At 39.1% G+C, this 22,402-nt stretch overlaps 1 protein-coding gene across 1 annotated transcript in view; it reads left to right on the top strand.

Annotated features, from left to right (window-relative positions):
• Window positions 1-22,402, top strand: part of LOC145982659 (uncharacterized) — a 217,447-nt gene that overhangs the window by 51,761 nt on the left and 143,284 nt on the right. Inside the window, exon 4 of the mRNA XM_083116033.1 lies at window positions 16,354-16,537. Coding sequence (XP_082972159.1) covers window positions 16,354-16,537 — 184 coding nt within the window. The remainder of the gene's footprint in view (window positions 1-16,353; window positions 16,538-22,402) is intronic.

Genomic DNA, 22,402 nt, shown 5'->3' with positions numbered 1-22,402 from the left:
CGGGAAGAATGTTTGCAATAAGGTCGGCACACTGCGATGAAGCAAGGAATTTTCACAATTTTTTGCAAAAAAAATTGCAACATTGAACTTTGCGACCGCTTAGATTGTGTTTGGAATGTTGTGTTTTTCTTCATGCTGCATGGGAATAATAATTAAAATTATTATTATTATTATTATTACTGTCGCAAATCTTTGACTGTGATAAATTACCCATTTTTATTTTTTTTCTACAGCATTTTCCATAATATTTCAAAAGCTCAAGGGGGGGGTTTAAACCCGGTAACCCCCCCCTTGCGTACGCCACTGTACTGTTATGTATATAAAGAATTACATGCTCTTTATTGAGCTACAAAATTTCTTTTAATGCAGTTAAATATTTACCCTTCTTTAGTTTCCAAATAGTTTCTTTTGTCCATATAATTTGTTCTCGCAAGAATTAATTCAGAAGTGCTCAAATTATTCGTAAATTGTCGTCTGCAAATATCTTGAAATACCTTGAATCATCGACGCTACGATGAAATACATCCACCGATGCCAATATGTCCACAGAACAGGGTTCGCATTTTGCCCTGCTTTTTTTCAAAGAAACCAACAATACACCTTCTACTGGTCATTAGCCATTTTGCGACACTGGCGATCCTGGTGGAGCATCGGCTAAGCGGAATAAGCCCACTAAGTGGGAATACAACTTCCAGAGTTTTTCTTTATGTTGATGCCTTGTCTGATTTTCTATCATAAATAGTAACATCATAATAACTGTGTAAAGTTGCACCATTCATTTTTCATTACCTGTATATGAATTGCTCTAATCTGGAAAATTCTGGTTGTTGGTCTGGATTTTTTTTTTTTTGCAAAATTGTAGACAGCATGATAATGTGTGACAAACAACAACAACAACAACAACAAAAAAAAGAATGGTTTGTAACTCTGAAGTGATGAGCAATGAATCAAACCTGATCATAGAATTATGTAACATGTACAGACTCCATTACTTCAAGCAGTTTGTGTTGCAGTATACAGCATGGGTGGCCCTGCAATAAGAACTGCAGAGCAGCAGAACGACCATATCTTTTATCAAAATAATTTACTTAGGAAATTAGTTATTTTATATTTTACGAAGCAAGAGATTTTGCTCTTTAGATCATTCGATCATTGGTTGTACTCACCTGGCTGCCTCCCTTGCTTTGTTTTAATCTCTGAGTGCTGGAACCGCCGGGTCGCTATCCTCTCCATGTATGAGGTTTTCCCGCGCTTTAGCCGGTTCCCATTGCTTTGCATAGAGTGGGGTTCAGCTGCATGGCTTGCAGAATGAAGAAGGGTTGCCAACCACTGGGAAACGAAAACTTCTATTTTAGTTGCGAAATAAAATAATTTCTGCCACCTACTTTACTATTCACATTCAACGTCATGATAAACTCAATAGGTAGAAAAGAGAGGTAAAAGTACGAAACTAGAAACTAAGACGTACCACCAATTTGTTTTATTTTATTCGGTCATTGTTCAGGCGACGCAATACTAATTCCAGAAAGAACTATATTGTTCTAGGGTTGGCACTGCTGATTCGAAAGCCATGGTAACCCTCTGCCTGAGCCTCTTCCCTCCTGCTGAGTGGAAGGTCATTCATTGTGAAAAGTTGGAACTATCCCTTCGTTTATCACAGTATTAGAGTCCAAACCCGAGGGTAGTGAAATGTGTTGATGAATTTTGTGTATTTTCTGTGCGAATATTTGAATAATACAGGGCTAGCATAAATGATTCATTCGTTTTGAAAAGGCTATATTTTCAAAAGTATTACACGTACACACATGAAAGATATATGAAAAGAACCACAAATTCACCAAGTTTGTATTGTGTATTCCAGGTGGCAGCACGAGATCATTATCTTTTTCTATTATTTATTATTTCGCCGCCAAGTTGATATTTAGCGATGAAGCAATGTTTCACCTATCCGGGAACGTGAATCGTCATAATGTGTGATTCTGGGCACGGAAAATCCACGTGCAGTCGTGACAGTTGAAAGAGATTCGTCAAGAGATTCGTCAAAGGTGAATGTTTTCTGTGCAGTGTCGCAAACAAAGATGTATGGGGTGTTTTTCTTTGCTGAGCAAACTGTGACCGGTAAATGTTACCTGGATATGTTGCAGTTGTGGTTGTTCCCGCAACTCAGTGCTGACTTCAGGGATTTTATCTCCCAACAAGATGGGGCACCCCCTCATTGGAACATCCCAGTTCGTGACTACCTAATTGATGAACTTCCGCATCGCTGGATTGGGTGTATTTGTGAGGATGACCTAGCTTTGTTCCCCTGGCCTCCCAGATCTCCTGATTTAACACCCTGCAACTTCTTCCTGCGGGGTACGTTAAGGACCTTGTTTACGTACCCCCACTACCGCAATCCTTAGTTGAGCTCAAAGAACGCATCAGTGCTGCAGTGCAGACCATTGACAGGACTATGCTACAAAATGTATGGAATGAGCTCGAGTATCGTCTGGACGTGTGTCGTGTAACCAAAGGGGCACATATTGAACATTTGTAGAGGGTGTATAAACTTGGTGAGTTTGTGGTTCTTTTCATATATCTTTCATGTGTGTACGTGTAATACTTTTGAAAATATAGCCTTTTCAAAACGAATGAATCATTTATGCTAGCCCTATACTTGATGAATGGAGTTCATTTACAAATGATAAGGTATGTTTGCATGATACTTTTTTTTAAAAAAATATATATTTTATCTTAATCAAAATGGCTTCTTTTTTCCTCTGACTGCATGATCACGTACTTCTGATGTGCATATACCTTACAACCAAAATTCGTACTTTTTTTTTTTCTTTTTTCTTTCCAGAACCACTAAATTTTATACACGAGCCGCTACTGGTATACAGTAGGCTGTTGGATGGCCATTGCCAATTGCAATGCATCCTGCAAGGTCAGATTGCCATACTTACCCCAACATATTTGTCTATTCACAGACTTGTCTACTTGTAACTTAATCAAACAACATTTAATACTAATGTAAAAATTATATATTTTACTTAGGACTGATCTGATATATCTGCCAATACAGATACATTGGCATCAGTAAGTGATATCGGTATCAGAAAGTATCAAGTGGTTAGCACATCTTGCTACAATGCCAGGGATCCCAGATTCGAATCCTGGCCTGGGCATGGGTGGTGTTTGTGAGTGCCCATTCATCAATGTCATCATCTCATCACTTATCCACATCTTTGCAAATTAGTCAAAAGTAGCACAAAAAGCGAAGTAAAATAAAGCAAATCAATCAATCAAATTCATTTACCGATACCAGCTGAAACCATTCCGACATTTTGGTCTTTCACGGGGTCCACAACACGTGGAGTATAACTATCCTAGAAATTATGCAAAATTCAAACTTTATTTCCATTTTGCACCAATTTTGCACAGTGACGTGCGGTGACGTCGAAACTTGGGGTAGCAATGAGTGGCATGCCCAACGGGTCATAATGCCCCCCCCCCCCCTTTTAGGGCCCAGTATTTCTAAAAAAAGAACATCAAATACAGGAAAAATTGCAAAGTTAGGAATGACTACAAAAAATTGTATACATAACTACCACCCACTTTCGAAAATCAAAAACGATTTGATTTGACTACTGAGCCAGAGATGCCGGGTTTGAATCTCGGCTTGGCAATGGGTGATCTTTGTGTGTCCCTTGCCCTTCATCAATTTTATCATATCGTCTTCGCGATTATCTAAAAATGGCGGAAAGCGAAGTAAAATAAACCAAATCAAACAATCAATCAATGAATGATTTTATTTGATTCGTTTTTTTATACATTTGGTTAATCGCGAAGATTATATGACAAAATTAATGAACAGACAAACACAAAGGACACCCATATCCAGGTAGGGGTTCGAACCAGGAACTCCTGGTGTTGTAGCACGCTGTGGTAACCACTCCCCCACGGTTGGTTGATTTGATGTTTTAAGTCCACTTTATACACAGAAAGGCTAATCGAGACTAGACCTATAGTTTAATGTGGGATCCGAACTACTATATGCCTCCATCGGGTACAGATCCGGGACCACTTCCACTCCCCCACGGAGGTCGGCCGACAACAAACATGTGAGGAAGGCGCTAACCATTCGGATACGTGGGTATCGGTAAAGCAAACTGCATTTCTCCTGAGTAGTAATTTTCAATTTAATTTTTGAAATACCATCTTTATATATGATTAATGTTTTTTCAAAACTTTTGCATTGCTTGATTTCCATAATTTACCCATCTCACGATCTCGTTACTGAAGGATCCGGGCTCGAGCCCTGGCCTTTGCATGAGTGTTTATTTGCAACCACTCGTCACCCGTTTAATTTAATCAACGTTCATAGTCATGGCAGAAATTAGGTAAAGCGATGGAAGAGAAGAAAATACAAATAATTTTCTCCCAGTGCATCTGCAGGGCACTGTGAACTCAGGAGCCTAGAATTCTCTGTTTATGATTGTCCCTCACGACTTTCCAAGCTCTTAGCTACTTATTCCGATTAAATCTATACAGCTAGAAAAAGCGATGTGTAACAAAACACAACTTTAAACAAACCATTTTTCTACTTTCTTCAATGATATTCATTTGGCTTTTTGAGTTCTGGGATACCTTTTTCATTTCTAATTTTCACTGCAGGCAGAGTATAACACATAAGAACAAGAATGCACGCTTGTCACGAATCCCGGCCTGAATTGTTCATTGTGAGGTCCCTTCATCAGTTTCATCATATCATCACTCATCCTCATTTTCGCGATAACCAAATGTGGCAGAAAAGCGAAGTAAAATAAACCAAACCAACAACAAGAATTAGAACGCGCGTTCTCTTGCCCAAATAAGTACATCCGTATTTACGATTGTTTAGCTTATCCATTTTTTTATTGGAGGCCAAGAGATTAGTATATTTAAATAAAACACTACTAAAACGAGAGCAAGAGAGAGCGTGAGCAAATATTTGTTACTTAATCATTATATATTCCATATTTTTTAAAAAAAGCTTAAAATTTTGTCTGCACGTAAGACGTTCCAATTGCATAAATGATAAAAGTACATTCCATATTATACATACATATTGTACAACGTGTAAAAGGTAGTGTAAATACAGAGGACAGAAGTACTGCAGAAAAATTTCCCCTTAGTTCTTTAGAGGATTTACAAAGGAAGCGAAGGGAATCCAATCCCCTATCTGTCCTATAGGAGATAGACTGGAGGACCTGAAAGCACGGGCTTTCAACCATTGGAGCGGGGGTGAGGGGGCAAGGGAAGTAGAGGCAAAAATCTTCCCTTTCCCTTCGAAAACCCGTTTCTACCTGGAACTGTGAGGCGGAGAAAGAGCGAGCTAGGCCGCTGAACGCACAGAGGGACGAGAAGCGCGTGAAAAAAAGTATTGCATATGAACTGTGGCTTCAACAAAACAATAAATATTGTAATTTGAAAATAATTAGAGATTTGAGATTGATTGATCTATCTCTGCTAGACTAGCTACTCCTCAGTGCACGTCACTGATTTTGCATAAAAACCTGGATTTTGTGGTTATAACATCTGTTTTAATATTCTGATGTAATTCTTGAATATTCTAAAGAAAATTTCTTGGTAAATTGATGCATGTAATTGGAGAATGTACTAATATTGTTCAATATTTTAAGCAACTTTCATTGAATTTTCAAGTGTTGGTATCGGTGGGAATCTGTAAGAGTATCAGTATTGGTTCATAGTGGTATCAACTCAGTCCTAATTTTACTATATTTACTACAAATTCATAACCTGGCCAGTACTCGAGCTTCACAAATAGCAATCTACCTTTTCTGAGAACCTCAACACAGCTTCTAGTTTGAATTTCTAATTTCCATCCAATATAGTACAGTGAGACAAGATGCCCATACTAAGACAACATGTACATATTCAGAGTTGGCAACTCAAGGTGTAAAATTGAAACAATTATTTCAAGTCATTTCAGTTTTATTGTAATATTAACATTTTATGATCCAAAAAGAGTTTCAATCGGGGTAGTATTTGAAGGAGTGATGAGGAGATTAATAAATATTCTGGTTACTGTACCACCCCTCAGTTTGCAAAATTTTCCCCTTCTGGGGGAATGTGTTACCTATAATACCCCAATGAATCGACAGAATTTCCTTGAGTTGTCTCCTCTCTTCTACTAAAGCTTTTCAAATATGACACTTGTTGCAATGTTATGTATTCTTCTTACCTTTATATGAAATATTTTTTGTCCTGAGATTCCATGAAGGTGGACTCTCATTCTGGTGTTTTCAGTAATGTAACCAATCGTTGAGTAATGAATCATTAACAAAAAGGAAAATGTATTACAAAAAATTTAGAAAAAAATTATAGTAAACTACCAATTCTATTCACACAAAAATGGGGGGGGGGGGTTGTTTCATTTGATTGACTTCTTATTGATCTTTAGTTATGGTTATTATGTACAGTTTTTCTACCTACCTGTTAATGATCGCAGCAATGGAGTTGAAATGAAACACCACCTGTTATGCCTTTAGAATCTTTTTGTAAAGGGGGTTGGAGGGGGAAACGTGCTGTTCGCATTAATACAAGGTTAGTCAAGCAGACAAACTGTTAAGAATAAGGTTAAGTACACTGACAATGACAGTGAGTCTGAGCAGTTTTGTACATTTTATGGTAGCAAACATGAAAGTGAGCCATGCTTGTTCTGTCCTGTCCTTGGTCTTTTATTTTAATTTCAACTGTAATGAAAGGTTTCGAATGTCATGTGCCTCTCGATTGTTGACATCACACCCAGTGGTAAACAATATCTGTTTTTTTCTTTGAGATTTCAGAGTCAGCTTGGAACTTCTCACATGCTGACGTCAGTTTTATGTTGAATGATTTCAGGCACGATTTGTTTAGATTTGTTTAGTTTGTATGTGATCCTGTGCAACGACTGAGTGGTAGTTTGTATGTGATCCTGTGCTATGACTGAGTGGACAATTATGAGGCACATGTCAAAAAAAGGGCCAATCATTTTTTACTTGGGACTGGCAACACTGACGAAGCTGCACGTGCATGAGAGCATGCTTTAGTAATCCGTGGCTGCAACAGAGGTATATTTCTCAGTGTGGAGGTGCATACGTGCGAGTAGCAGGAAGTGGAAATGGCTGCTGTAATAGAAAATCCCACCAAATGCGAGGTGAGGTCGGTGATTAGATTTCTCAACGCAAATGTACTGAGTGCAGCTAACATTCATCGGGAATTGGGTGCCATTTACAGACCAACAGTAATGAGTGAAGGAAAGGTAAGACAACGGGAAGGACGTTCAAATGTTCATGATGACAAGCGGAGCGGCAGGCCTAGTGTTCAGGCGGACGACCTTTGCAACGTGTTGATGAGAAAGTGCGATCCAATTGCCTTTTCACCCTTACTGATCTAGGCTAGGAGTTTCCTGAAGTGCCTCATAAAACATTGAACCAAATTGTAACTGACAATCTGGGTTATTGCAAAATGTTTGCGAGGTGGGTGCCAAAAATGTTGGCAAACACTCGCAAAGGTGAAAGAATGAAGTCAGCACTTTATTTTTTGGCCCGCTGGGAGAAGGATGGGATGACTTGCTTTCTCACATATTGACTGGAGACGAAACCTGGATATCGCATGTCACTGGGGAGTCGAATTAACAATCCATACAATGGTGTCACTCCGGTTCACCGAAACCGAAGAAATTCAAGCAAACACCATCACATTACAAAATCATGGCAACAATGTTTTGAGACCAAAAAGGTGTAATCCTCATGGAATTCTTGGAACCGGGATGAATCATCACAGCAGTTGTGCATTGCCTAACACTGTCTAATCTGCGATCTGCCATCCAAAACCAGCGAAGAGGAATGTTACGGTCTGGAATTCTGCTTATTCATGACTACGCCCGCCCAAACACAGCTGACTGTACTGTTGCGGCAGTTAAAAAATTCCGATGGGAATGTTTGAATCACCCACCATACAGTCCCAATCTTGCCCCAAGTGATTACTTTCTGTTCCTTCACCTCAAAAAGCGGCTTGGTTTGCAAAGTTTCGATGATAGTGAAGTTCTCAAGACATCAGTTGTCGACTGGCCAAGTCCCAGTCGGCAGATTTCTACACAGAGGATCTACGTAAACTTGTTCCACGATACCAAAAATGCTTGGATCGTCATGGTGACTATTTAGAAAAATAGCCAAGTTATGCACTTGTATAGCATCAAAATAAAAATTTTCTAACTTGATTTTATTCACTGTAATAACCAATCGGCCCTCTTTTTTGACATGCCCCTCGTATAAAATACTGTGTTTTTGTTGTCTAAAGCTTACGTATTTCGAAAATTTAATTTTTTAAAATGAGGAATTCTTTTGGGGGGATTTTGATGAACAACTTTAGGGGAATTCATCCATGGGGGAGGTGGGATGGGCACCCCTGATCGTAGTACATATCTTGTAGAGGAAAGTTCCCTCATTATTGCTAAGTAAGCTTTCAATGACTATGTGCTGTGCACGTTGATCACAAAAGTTTTCTGCACAGTAGCACTGCACACCCAAATATATCTGTTGTCCAAGACCCATGGCAGTCTAATCAGTAGGGCATCTGACTGCCACGTGAGAGCCCCAGGTTCGATTCCCAGGGTGGGTGATCTAAGGTTGAAATTTTTCTGGCCTTGTCCCTGCATAAAGTGGCTCTGGGGCCAACCCAGCCTCAAATCAACGGGTATGTGGGTGGTAAAGGTGGCTGGAGCATGGTGCTGATCACATCACCTCTAAAATGGCCAAGATCATGAATGTGTCCGGCCCTATTCCTAATTCCCCTAAATGTGCCTTCATGGCATGGTGGTATATGCATGGGGAACTTTACTTTACCTTACCTTAGTACAACAGAACATTAATGCAGGGGAGAGCCACCATGCCATGACACTATCCTCAGAAGAAATGCATGCCTCGCCAATGTATTTTTAAATTAATGAATTTATAGTTGACAAGGAGATTCGAATTGGCTAAGCAAGCTGACGACCGCCCCAACCTTCTCGCGGCATCACCATCTGTTTCATACCCTCTCGAGGCAACAGTCCGAACCATCCAAGAGCTCGCCTAACCAAGTTGACACATGTGCAGGGGGTTGAAGAAGTCTCAGCGGGGAAGAAGGTGGCGGTCAATAGCCATGCTGGTCATAAGACACCAGCCGAGCCCATTTTCGTTACACCATGAGGGACATAGTTGCCACCTTTAGATTTGTAAGACTCGTTGGTGAAGTATTTCGTGAGGCAGGGACACTTCTCTTCAGATAAACTTGCACACTCATTTGAGTTGAAGTCCAGCTTCGTACGCGATTGAGTGTGGCAGTACAGCCAAAGTCAAGGTTCGGAAAATTGCACTCTGCAGCGTTGATTACCACTAAAGTATTTCACCACTTGCAGGGAATTTTCTGACTTTCCGAGTGAAAGAAAACTGTTACTGGAAAAACATTACATTGAAATTATTAATGCAATGCAGTGTCAAATTTTACATTCCAACAGCAGGGAAAATTTTCCGAAGGAAAATGTGTCCAAAAACTCAGTATTCCATAACTAACCAACTAACTAACTAACTTAAACCCCTGCCTCAGTTTCTTCACTTGGGGATAAGCTGACATTTTTTTGAAAGCAGAAGAGAGTGGATGCTGTGTCAATTATCCCCTTCCCCTAGCATAACGTAACTTCAAAGTCTACATTCACTTACATGACCTGGGTTCATATTCTGGCCTGAACCTGGGTGTTCGTTGCAGGTGTCTCATATCGTCATTTATCATCATCGTTGTGTTTAGCCAAAAGTGGCAGAAGCACGATTATAAAAAACAAAAATTAAATCAAATTGAGATTCAAAATGTGGATGGGACAAAATAAACAATCCAAAGTAATAGGAGTGTATCTCTTTCTACAACTGCCCGAATTATGTGACTTCAGGATCACATTCGTTTCTTTCTCTTAGGTGTGCATACTGCTTTCCTAGCATGTCATTGAACACAAGAGTAGGGATAATAAAGCTTGAAAAATCAGTACAGGCTGAATGATTTAGGTTGTAGATTCCTGAATAATGACTCTCCTTCATGAAATAAATAGTTTAAAAATATAAACATATTTGTGCCGTTGGCTAATAAGATTCGTCATCACATAGCAGAATCTGCTATGTTAACGGAAACTGGAGAAGGGTGATCATTTAGGGTGGGAAACACTAATCCTGCACAGAAGCACGAACTCCAATTGCCTTCATTAATTTAAATGCAATCACCTTTACTTAATTCTGTGAGCAATGTGTGAACATCATAGAGACACTCTCCGATGAAACGTATTGCTTTCAAATGAATGTAATTAGAGAGAAGCAACATCGATAGTTTCGAGATGCTCAGGCAAAGATACAATCTTATGGATAGAGGCACATATTTTTGGTAAATAAAAAGCAAAATTTCGGTACAAAAACAGTCTATTTCGGGTTCAAAAGCGGTAAATAAAATAAAATTTCGGTGTTATAGCGGTGAATAATCACATCAAAAGTCATATATAAAATGACATTTTGGTTTTAAAATTGTGAATATAATCCTAAATTAGTTATAAAAACTGCACTTATTACACAAAATAAACTTATCCCTTCTAATAGCACATTTATGTAGTTACCAGAGTAATAAGTTTATACCTGTGTAAAGGGGTCCATTTTTGCTTCTCAAATATTTACAGCAGAATTAATCAACTTTCCGTTAATTGCATAACTCACAGGATACTTTAGACTTCAGAAAGTGTCGCGTCGGTATATAAACCGTAAATTTCGTGTTTGAGTCAATTTCGCATTTTGCATTATTTCGTGACAAAACAGGGTAGAAAAATGCACCTCAGACTTTTCAGAAACATGAAAAATGAACATTACAGCATGTTATTTCATATTTCGTGTTTTTGTCAAAAACGAAATTTGCATGCCTCTACTTATGGAGAAATAACCCAAATAGCTTGGTTTCCTCACCGCGGCTTGTGTCCATGTCTGTAAAATGTCTGGTTCTTACGCTGAAATCCTAGGTTTATTCCCTGTGTGGTGTAAGTAAATTCTTATTTTAGTTTTTTCGAAATGGGTGCCATAAAAACTATTTCACTGAGTCATAGCTTCATACTTTGCTATTGTTTGTGTGGCAAGAAGAAATAAGAAAATAATTATTGAAACAATTACGCTTTCAGAGCTTGTGACATAAATTTGAGTGTGGGAGTTATTTTTCTTTATTGTGTTGTTTCTAAAACTCTGTACCTATAACAACAACTGCTGTAATCTTCTGGTAATAAATCCCAGTGTGAAGATGAAAGGTTAATCTTCATTTAAACAAAGTCACGGAAATTAAAGAGGAAAAGTTAGGGTTACATCAGTATTTTTTTTTTTAATGCAATCAGTCATTCGTGCGCAACTTCTAAACCCCGCGACAGGTTAAGTTTGCAGCAACTTGTCACATATATAGCCCCAAATGCGCACGCGGAATACAGTTCCGCTGCAATACTGCTGATCTGTCTGTGATATGAACAGCTCTGCGGTTGAGGCAAGACTGGCACAGTTCATGCTGAGCGCAGTTCTCGCGTGGATTAATACATAACACCTGCTGCAAACTTAACCTGTCACGGGGCTTAGTTTCACACACACACACACAAACAGCCTGGATGCATGCTAGTTTCTATATCATCGTATCTCACAAGTCCTCAAGAGTTTAACACAATACTGGCCTATCTTTCCAACTCTATTCTTGAATTACCTTCCGTAATAATTATTACGTGATCTGCAAAGTCATTGTGCTTTTGATTTTTTGAGAGATGTCTCAAAGTTTAGATTCCACAAATCCGCACGTAGAATGGATCCTTGTGTTGTTGATTTTCAGGCTGTAAAGTTAGGACATCTTATATACTTTCCTTCTGGTGCAATAGATCTCCATAATTCCATAGAAGGTTCCCGGGCAAACTATGTCTCTTAACCTGAAAAGATGAGGCCAACTAGCGTTGGTACAGGTAGATGTCAGTTCAAAGCCTCACAACTTTGTCCAAGTCTCTACCATCTGCGAGGGCCTCTTTTTTTTTTCAATTGGAAGAGGGACGCAAGGCCATTTGTACCTTACAGCCTTGCATGGGAGAACCAATTGCAATCGACTTGATTTATCACTTGCATATACACTCAATATTAATGTTGATAGCATCTGTGTATAACAAGATCTCACTTTTACATCCACAGCGATCTCTTGTAATCACCATTCTTTCTTTTGAGTTTGCAAATACTGACTATGTTTAAATCTAAGGTAATAAAAATTGCACAAACCACTTGAAATAGCTGACTCAACCTAACCTACAAGCTTAAGGAATTACTTCACAGACCCAAAAGGAAGAACCGTTAGTGGTCTTGCATTATATACATACTATCTGCATACCTACATACACACCGGCTATCAAGACCTACTTCATTACATACCTACATTTGCCTGAAGTGAAATGGGATTACTGTTATTACTGTAATTTTACTGTGGCAAGGTGGCAAAGTTCACCCCAGTATAACAACAGTGGATGCTGAACAAACGTAGGACCTTCCAAACCCAGCAATATTCCAGAGCAGATGAATTTGTACTAGCTCGGAGAACGTTGTACTATCACACCTAGTATAGGGCCACCAATGCAGAGGCAGGCTCATTGACCTAGGTGGAACTTCCACAACGTCTCCTACCAAACGTTAGGGAAAAACCTTATCTGCAGAGATCCTACAGTTTTTCTTCCCATCTGAATGACAAGAATCCATGAGATATAGGGTGGAAACGTAGTGTGTAAGGTTATTTTATTTTTTAAAAAAAAGGAACTGTCTTGGTTAGCAACTATGGTGCGTTTAGTATGGAAACAAGGCAGATAAGTGAGACAGCAAGAATCCAAGTTACTTCAGGAAAATCCTGTGTGTTATATTTTGTTAGCACCTGGCACAAAATATAACACAAAGGATATAAACTAGTAGATATAGAGAATAACTAGCATTCATTCTGCAATTTAATCTATCAAGCTGCATACAGCAGCGGTGATGAGGCTCTATGAGTTCGCAGACTAACTGAAATCTGGTTGGCAGGCTTTGGCACTCTTAACACCTGTTGGCCACAGGGTTTGTCTATTTTACAGACAAATGCCTTTGAACATATATAGCATTAATAAGGGTCACTGAGAATGGATGTTCTTTGTGACTGTCCCTTCATCTTCGTGAGTAGCCAAAAGTGGCAGAAAAGCAAAGTAAAATAAGCCAAATCAATGTAACATCATTAACAACATAAACATGCCAGTTCAGTGACAGTGTGTTAAGTGGCCGGGTTTTAATCACATCATCACTAAATTTGCATCATAGCTATTAGTCAGAAATTGCAGAAAAGCAACTGAAAATAATAAAATTAAAAGACTTGCGTACTATCCTTCAGCTGCCAGCATCTGTCTACATTTGAATGGAAATTCGGTATTGAAGATATACGTAGTACAATATAATTCTTATGCATGTCTGGTTGTCAGTATTTGGATGTAGTTTCATAGCTACAGTAAGGAGCTTCAGCAATGAACAATAACTGTTGCATGTTAAACATTGTTGTACTGTTTTGTATTTGGTCATGTTAACTTACAGAATAATCTAGAACAGTAGCAGTCATTAGGGGGCGAGGGGGGACAGTTACCCCCTCACTTTTTACTACTTTGCCCCACACTATGCTAAACCTTACATATAAAGGGAAAGTAAAATGCCTTCCCCCCTGTTTTGACACCTTTCCCCCCAGATTTGGAACCCAATCGCTGCCACTGATCAAGAATGTAAAACAAGAAGTTTTGAACTTAAAGCAAGAAATATTGAAACTGAATGTGAAGTTAGTAAATCTCTGGACTTATGTAATTTTACTTTTTTTTAATATTGCCATTTTGACATCATTGCTCTTTATCTGTATCAGTTCATGTTGAGTTTCAGATCATAAATAATTATTGTGAATCTAATTTTATTTTGTACGTCTGAAATGTTCATGTGGTAATTGGTCATATTTCGAAAGAAATTTCACCAAATCTGAAGTTTCCTGAATTTTCTCTTGTTTCTGCTGTGTATAATGTTTCTCGATGTTCTCGAACTGCTAAATTATGAGAGTCAAAAATTGTGTTATGCTTATCAACCTTCGTAAGAGAACGTTCCATTGTTGTTGTTTAGCTTCATGAATATTCTAATATCAGATGACTACCACCCGGTTTATTTAAAATACTAAATAGTTGACGTATTCATTCAAATTGTAATGTTTCACTAGAATTTATAACCAGTTAAAAGCATAGCCTAATGTTGTAGTTTTATCGCCCAAAAAATTAGCCCTTTCCATCTATTTTTCTCACCTCTATTACATTTAGAAAAAATAAATAAATAAGCTCATAGGACACGAGGCCCCTTCCCCACCCTTTGCAATGCCCCTGTTATCATAATTTCTCCCATTGCCACGGTAAACTGAAGGTGAGATGTGAGAAGTAAAAAGACTAAACAATAAAATAAAAACACCTGTGAGAAGTAAAAAGAATAAACAATAAAGTAAAAACTCATTCTCTGCAGTGGTATCAGGTCAGATTCCCTTTTAAGGCACCTTGTAGATTTGTTCTGATCCAAATTTAAACTGTAGGTCCAGTTCCGATTAGCCTATCATGAGCATATAGTGGACTTCTCGAGCGTGTTAAAAGTGGTGATAAAAATACAGAATGATTGAGTCTTGAATATTATTAGACATAATAATATATCCCAAACATTGCAGTTGGGAGGGGTGATTGTCTCCATGGAGCCGTTGGTATTTAGACCCACAGCTGTATGCTGACTTTGGCACTGTGCATGTCAGTGTTTCAGTATCCAGATTGCTGGTGTCCAGTTTTCCACATGTTTGTAAAGTGTTAAGGTGTTAAGAAGTGTTTGACTGTTTTGTTTTAGTTTACATATTACTCGTGCTTTTCTGTAGTCTTATAATGCGTATTACTGTTGCTTTTCTGCAGTCTAATAATGCCACGCTATCCGTAAAATTTAAAACAATGAATTTTTATGTAAGTCATTACGAATTCCTCTAAGGAAGTTAAAATGGGTTTTGCAGCAGAATTCCCAGATGTCCCTGCTTCACACAGAGACAGTGTTCAGATAATTGTGAACAAATTTAGGGAATCAGGGTCTGTTCTTGTTAAGAAGTGAAGGGTAAAATGGTGTGTACTTACTGAGGAGAAACTAGACAATGTTGGAGTATGATTTCTTGTGCCTTGTACGATAAACAGACATTTTCATGACATCTGCATGGCAAGCTACCAAGCTGTTAAACCTCCTGAAGCCATACATTAGAAGAATTGAAAGAGAATATCAGGAGAGAATCAATTTCGGAAGAGGAACTGATGTGTTAGTGAAAATTTCCTATACATATGCCGTAAATACAGTAGGACATCATTTCCAACACATCTTGTAACAAGGTAAAGAAAAAAAGGTAGTGTTCCCCTGTGCTTAGCACCACGCCATGAAGGCGTATAGGGGATGTGGGGTAACGCCCCACACTTTCTTGATCCGATCGTGAGTGGGGGTGACCGCCTTTACCCCCCAGGGTTTCCCCCAGGTACCCATGTTATTCGACACTGGGTGGGCGCCGGGACCACTTCCAACGTTAGAAAAGTTCCCGGATTTGAACCGGCCAGGGACCTTTAGCATGGTAGTCAGACACGTTACCGACTGAGCCACCGCGGCCACTGTAACAAGGTACATGCTGATTTTAATTGTAACTCTAAATGTAATTTTACAAGCTTATTTCATTACATAACTAGCGATTCCAGTTATGCAGATGTTGCATCCAGTTTGCCGGCAGATGTGGTCTTACTGTTTGTCAAGCCAGCTGCCGCTACATGGCCACGTCTTGGCACACTAGCTTGCGATCCATGCCACCTTGGCCATGAAAGGTGCTGTACTTGCTGCATGTGCAGGGAATGGTTAGAGTGGAGCAGGCTTCCATATGGCCAGAGTTGAATGGGTGCGGAAAAGCTTTTGGCCAAATGTTCTTTTGTTTGTGGTCACACTATAGCACACTGGATTTCTAGTAAATCACACATCTTGGTTTGATCTGCACCACCGGCGAAAAAATAAATTGTCAATCTGAAGATGTTGGAAAAGTACTCTCTCAAAAAATACTTGTAGAATAGGTGCAAATAGAAGCACAAGACAGTGGATAATGCTGAATTGCATGCTACTAATGATCATTGTCAATAAGATTCAGAGAATTTTCTACATTGGCTTCTCTTAAGTTTCACTATTATGGATGAATACTACAGGTGAATGTTTGTGTTTGTATTCGCAGGATTTTACATGCAGGGGGAGCAGCAGTAAAAGTTTTGGTTTCTGGATGCAATGATTTGGTGGCGATTGCAAAAACTACATCCATGGTGCTGGTGGATGCCAAGGAATCTTCTGCTATCAATAAGCTCAATACCAATGGGGTTTATTGTGTATCTGTGGCTTATGTTTACGAGTACCTGTTTAATGTAAGTAATATATATTTTTGTTTAAATCAGTAGTTTATTTTTGTTTTGCAGTAGTGGCGAAATTGCATTTCTTTGACACACAATAGTGCATGGCTTATGAATATGTGGTTGTATGAGCACATAATAGTCAGTCACAGTTAATGTTAAAAGAAGGAAAATAATTTCAAGCTTTTTATAGTTTTGCCAGATTCTCTTGCAGGCAAAATATAATTTTGTCTCTATCAACAAAGTAGTCAATCTTGGAGAATGGTACTAATATCACATCTCCACGCACCGAGGCACCCAGCTGACAATGCCATGCTTCCAGGCATACTCTCGCTCTCCTTTGCCTCCAAAAGTTAAACAGTAAACACTCACTTATTTTGTTACATAGTTGAAAGAAAATCAGATTGAGAACTATTACGTCATTGCAGCTTTAACAATAGCAATAGAGCAGTTAAGCCAACTTCAAAATGAAAAGTATTGAAGGGAAAATCTCTCATTTGAAAGGAAAAAAAAAACCAGGACAAACGGATATCCTGGGACAGTGAATTCATTTATTAAAAATTAGGAATGTAGCAGAAACCCAGAATGTCAAGCAACCCTAGACTTTTATAATGAATATAATTTGAAATTCCACTTGATTATCCGTTATCTGATTGAAGTCAATTATTTTTTGTTTTAATATGTTTAGTTTATTTCCTTTCATGTTTTGAAACTTGCTTTATGCCACCCCGGAAAATTAATTGTATCCTAAAATTACATTTTTCTAATATATAATATCTAGGGCTTAGCCAATACCACTTTGAACTGATACTGATACTCCTACCAATTCCCACCAATACTTGAAAATTGCAATAATGAAAATTTGTTAAAAATATTGAACAATATTTGTGCATAAATATTCTTCTCCAATTATATGCATGAATTTGCCAATAAATTTGCTTTAGAATATTTAATAATTACATCACAATATTAAAACAGATGTTGTGTAATAAAAAATTCAGTTTTCCATACAAATCTTTTGGAAAATAAAAAAGTTTAATTTTTGCATAATTTCCAGGATAATTACATCCTGTGAAAATATCACATGACATTTTTGTGGATCCTGTGAAAGACCAATATGCCAGAAAAGTATCGGCTGGTATCAGTAGATGAATTCCAACCGATGCTTACCGATACATCGGCATTGCAGGAATGCAATATCTTCAAACTGAATCAGTGTTTTTGAGGGAGCAGCCCAGGGTATGAGGAAATAAAACGTCTTGCTTGGCCCTCCCTAGTATAATCCTACAGATGTACCTTGATAATAATATGTAGGTCTCGCGTAGAAAAGTGTTGTTGCCCCTCTTGAGTTAGGTTTGTGTACTCGCAGACAGAGCCAAGATCTGGAAAGTAGATGGTGCAGTGCTATACTACGTGAATATGAGTGCATTTCATGAAACGGCAACCTGCGATTTACCTAATACTTAATTAATTATATCCATAATGCATAGTGGTGCAAAGATAGGATTATTATCACAGGATTCCCCCACACCTGGAAACCTGGAAATATCAGGTAATTTGAAACAATCAAATTCTCAGGGAAAATCATCTAGTTCAAGATAATTGAATATCAAAGGCGTCGCCTGAAAGGGGTTCACGGAGCAAACGAACCCACAACTGAAAATGGAAAATTTTCAATTTGTTTTTTTTTTCTGCAAAAATAAAACACTACAGTTCAATATACTTATTTTACAAAGCATCTATTTTCATTCATAAAGTCTTCACAATGCTTAAAATTTCCCAATTTCCCTCGACTGTTGACAAGAAAAGCTCACCAGGTTAGGCACGGAGAGCCCAGGGCATCTCTGGCACAGTGAGCTCCCTCTGCTGCATTCTTCCCATGTTCTATCTAGCTCAACGGAAGAAGCCGAAAAAATCAAGGGGAAAAACTGGGAATCGGAGCACGTGCCCTTCTGAAAGAACACTCAACATACGGCAGTAACTGTTTGGAGATTGCCGATAGCGGCTGAGGAGCGAGGTTTTTCATTTTGTTTAGCTTCTGTGTTGGGGAAAAGTAAGCAGTCGTCAAGATATTATAATGCAAGCAGTGTATGTATGTATTGTTATGGTAATTCCTAAGATCTTCGATGATATAGCCTATCTTTAATTTCCAATACATTTCGCCAAAAATTAAGGGCGCAAACTTCCTCAACAACATTACAAATAGTTGTTGTGCACCCAAAGCCTTGCATGGTGAAGGATTTATGATTTAAAACACTATCACCAAAATGAGCAAATTTACACTTAACATCGACATTTAAAATTGTTTCTTAATCCTTCAGATAATGTAGACAAGTTAAAAAGAAAGAAGACTAAGACGCTGCTCGTAGAAACTAATATTTATCTTGGCACACATGTAAGCGAGTGTGGATATTGAAAATAAATTATAATTGTTATAAACTCCTACAGGTAAATTTTTTAAATTGCTTGATTTGCTTTATTGTAGTTCGTTTTTTGTGCCAATTTTGGCTAATTTGCAAAGATGGGGATGAGTGATGATATGATGAAATTTATGAATGGACACTCACAAACATTCATGCCCAGCCAGGATTCGAACCCTGGACCCCTGGCATCGTAGCGTGATGTGCTAACCACTCTGCCACGGGGGCCAGCTCACGAATTGCAATTCACATCATGAAGTTTGAGCATTGCCAGAGACATTGGCTAACGCCCCACACTTTTTTATCCGGTCGTGAGTGGGGGTGATGTGGTCAGCATCATGCCCCTGACTGCCTTTACCCCCCGGGGTTTCCCCCAGGTATCCATTTCATTCGATGCTGGGTGGGCACCGGGGCCGCTTCCAATGTTAGAAAAGTTACCGGATTTGAACCAGCCGGGGATCGAACCCGGGACTTTTAGCATGGTAGTCAGACGTGTTACCGAAGTAAGGCATTTCAATAATTTATACGGGAAAAAATGTATTGTTCATCTTATTAATGTTTCCTTGTTTTTGAGGGCATTGGTGGAGGAGGAGGTGGGGGGGGGGTAGTGTTAAGCGGAAACTATAATAATTCACAGTAAATGAAAATTGTCCTGTGTTTTGTAAATGGATTTTTGGTGCACGTTCAAGCGGACTGCCTAGCACAGTACAAGGTCCCAGGTTCGTATTTTTCATAAAACATGAATTACTATAATTATTCATATTTCTTGTTTTACTTTAGTTTATTATTTTTTCATTGTACTCTAAAATTTATTAACAAAATATATTCTGACTTCACTAGAACAGTTCTGTACCATACAAATTTGTATAACTAAAATATAAATTATACGAGGAATGTCCCGAAAGTAAATTTGGTCATTTTTTTTTCCACAGGGAAGCTTTATTACAAACAGAAGAATACGATGTCATAACAAAATAAAATCTTTTGGCTATTTTTCCACATAGTCGCCACCGACATTGATACATTTGTCATACCGTGAAATCAATTTCAAGAAACCCTCCTGGTAAAAATCGATGCCTAGCTATTTAAGGAAGTTCTTCACAGCCTGTTGCACCTCTTCGTTGCTTCCGAAATTACATCCCGATAGTGCTGACTTTAATGCAGAAAAAAGGTGGAAGTATGATGGTGCAAGATCGGGGCTGTAGGCTGGGTGATTCTCTCCCATCCCAGACGACGAATGTGTTGTGCAGTGACCCTTGCTGTGTGGGGTTTTGCATTGTCGTCCAAGAACATAACCCCTCGACTCAAGAGCCCTGGTCTTTTGCGTTGAATGATGGACTTCAGTTTGCTTATTGTGTGGTAATAGCGTGCCGCACTTCCATTTGTGACCACGTTTCCAGCACACGTCTTTTTGCTGCCATACTGGTTTGCACTCGAATGAGCTCGGGCATGTTGGTCTGCTGCTTATCTCTACTCCGTACAAACACCCGATTGTTTTAAATTAAGGGATCGTAGATAGGCTATGTGAAGCCTGATATTCGAAGTTATTTGGCTGCGAGAGGTGTATCGTAAGAGGGGGTATAACTCTGAAAAGCTACGTCTACACTTAACCAAGCAAGGGGGCTAGCCCCGTGAAATAAGAACAACACTCACGATTAACTTTAAACACTACAATTGACTGGTCTGGCAAGGGTGTGAGAGAATGAAAGACAAGGATAGAGGAACGTTCGTTACCTGTAGATCTGGAAGTGACGATCGACTCGCTGGTTCGTTGATGAAACTCTCGTGAACTCTTCTGAAATAAAACTCCTTTCCGATATTGTACTACTCCTCGCTGTAACTCCTTTTGTAACGTTCGGTAATCGGAGGTAACAACTATTCACGCCATAACTTTCTTAGTTCAACAACTTGTATAATTCCGAGGCACTAACTGTGCACGCGATAGATTTCAGATACCGACTGGGGAGAGAAATATTCTCCCGAGCTATTTAAACGAAATTCGAACTTCGGCCGTTGAGAGGACGCGTCTCTCAATAACGGTGCTTTCAGCGTAAAGCTGTGTTTGCAGTATCTTCCCTGCGATTCCGGAAGCATTCGTATCAGCGGATTTTTACATCCGCTGAAGATCGCAGGTGGCATTTGCTTGAAAGAAGCTCTTTCCAGCTTCTTTCATACTCGGGCCCTTTTTATGAAATGATTAGGCTATCGGACTATGGCGTCCGGGGTCCCGGATTCGAGTCATGCCTTGGGCATGATACGACACACCTGCCTGGGGCAAAAAATTAATTTCACCCAGGGAAGTTAATTTTTTGTAACGCGAGCCCGACCATACCAGTCAATTCTAGAAAACAATTTATTTACACCAACCCAAAAAAAATTACTATTATACAAGGGTGGGTGTAAGGAAAAATAAATTTTACACACAACCAAATTCATGCACTTAAAGATCTTAACATGCTGGATTATAAACAACATTGATGGCACGCGTACTACGCGGGTTCAGCTGATGCTGACTCGCCATTTCTCATGGTGTCACCGTAGCGGTGTTTATCACTGTACACACGGAGCACACGCAAACACTGAAGCACTCGTAAGAGAGAAGAAAATGTATCTTTGCTTCCTGGGCAAGGTTAATTCCATTGCGCATCGTTCGGAAAACACGGAGATTGTTTATACACCATTAACGGGGGAATGTCTATATCACCTAAAAAAACTTGGTATCAATATCCAAGAAAAAAATCATGCAATAAGATACAACAGGATCAACCTGAAGGGTTCACAAGTACAAACATTCAAATTGCGATATGATATATATATACATGGGGCGTTCCGCCCCCAAACTATTGTCTGTTTAGTTAATACACATAATTTGAAAAGGAAAAAAAAATAATAACAGTAGTGGCAGAAATTGAGGTAGAAAATATTTTAAGTCTTTCTGCCGGTCTGAAAAAAAAAAAAAACCTGATTCCCGATGTTACACTTCGCGTTTGTGTTTTTGACACATAGTACTGGCCGAAATGTTGGTTGGCCAGAGGGAAACAGAAAAAAAGACACTTAGGTAGCGTTCTTGACGTAGCTGAAGGATACTCCATTAGCAATCGCGATGGCGAGCGTTCATTGCTAACGGAGATCGGCGAAATGTTCTTGAAGATCCGGCGACGAGAGTCGAACCGGGAACACACGGAGCACACGAATCGACGCGGACACACGCATTTGTATACGCGGCGCGACACACGCACAGAGGAGATATACCGGAAACTGGAAACAAGGTTATCCAATGAGTCCGAAAAACTTCACCGAAGGGCTATTCCTGGACGAAGGAGAACACACTGAGGGAAAGGTTCTGACTCGCGAACAGTGGGAGTCCAGAAGGAATAGACACGCGAAAACGGCACTGGTAGAGCGTCCATTTTCACATTTTCCGGTGATTGGACCCAAACACACGACGCGCGCGATGTAT

This window comes from Lepisma saccharinum, unplaced genomic scaffold (assembly GCF_977018435.1).
Source record: "Lepisma saccharinum unplaced genomic scaffold, izLepSacc3.1 HAP1_SCAFFOLD_291, whole genome shotgun sequence".
NCBI lineage: Eukaryota > Metazoa > Arthropoda > Insecta > Zygentoma > Lepismatidae > Lepisma > Lepisma saccharinum.
Note: the sequence above shows the minus strand (reverse complement) of the source record. Positions and strands in the feature narration are given on the sequence as shown.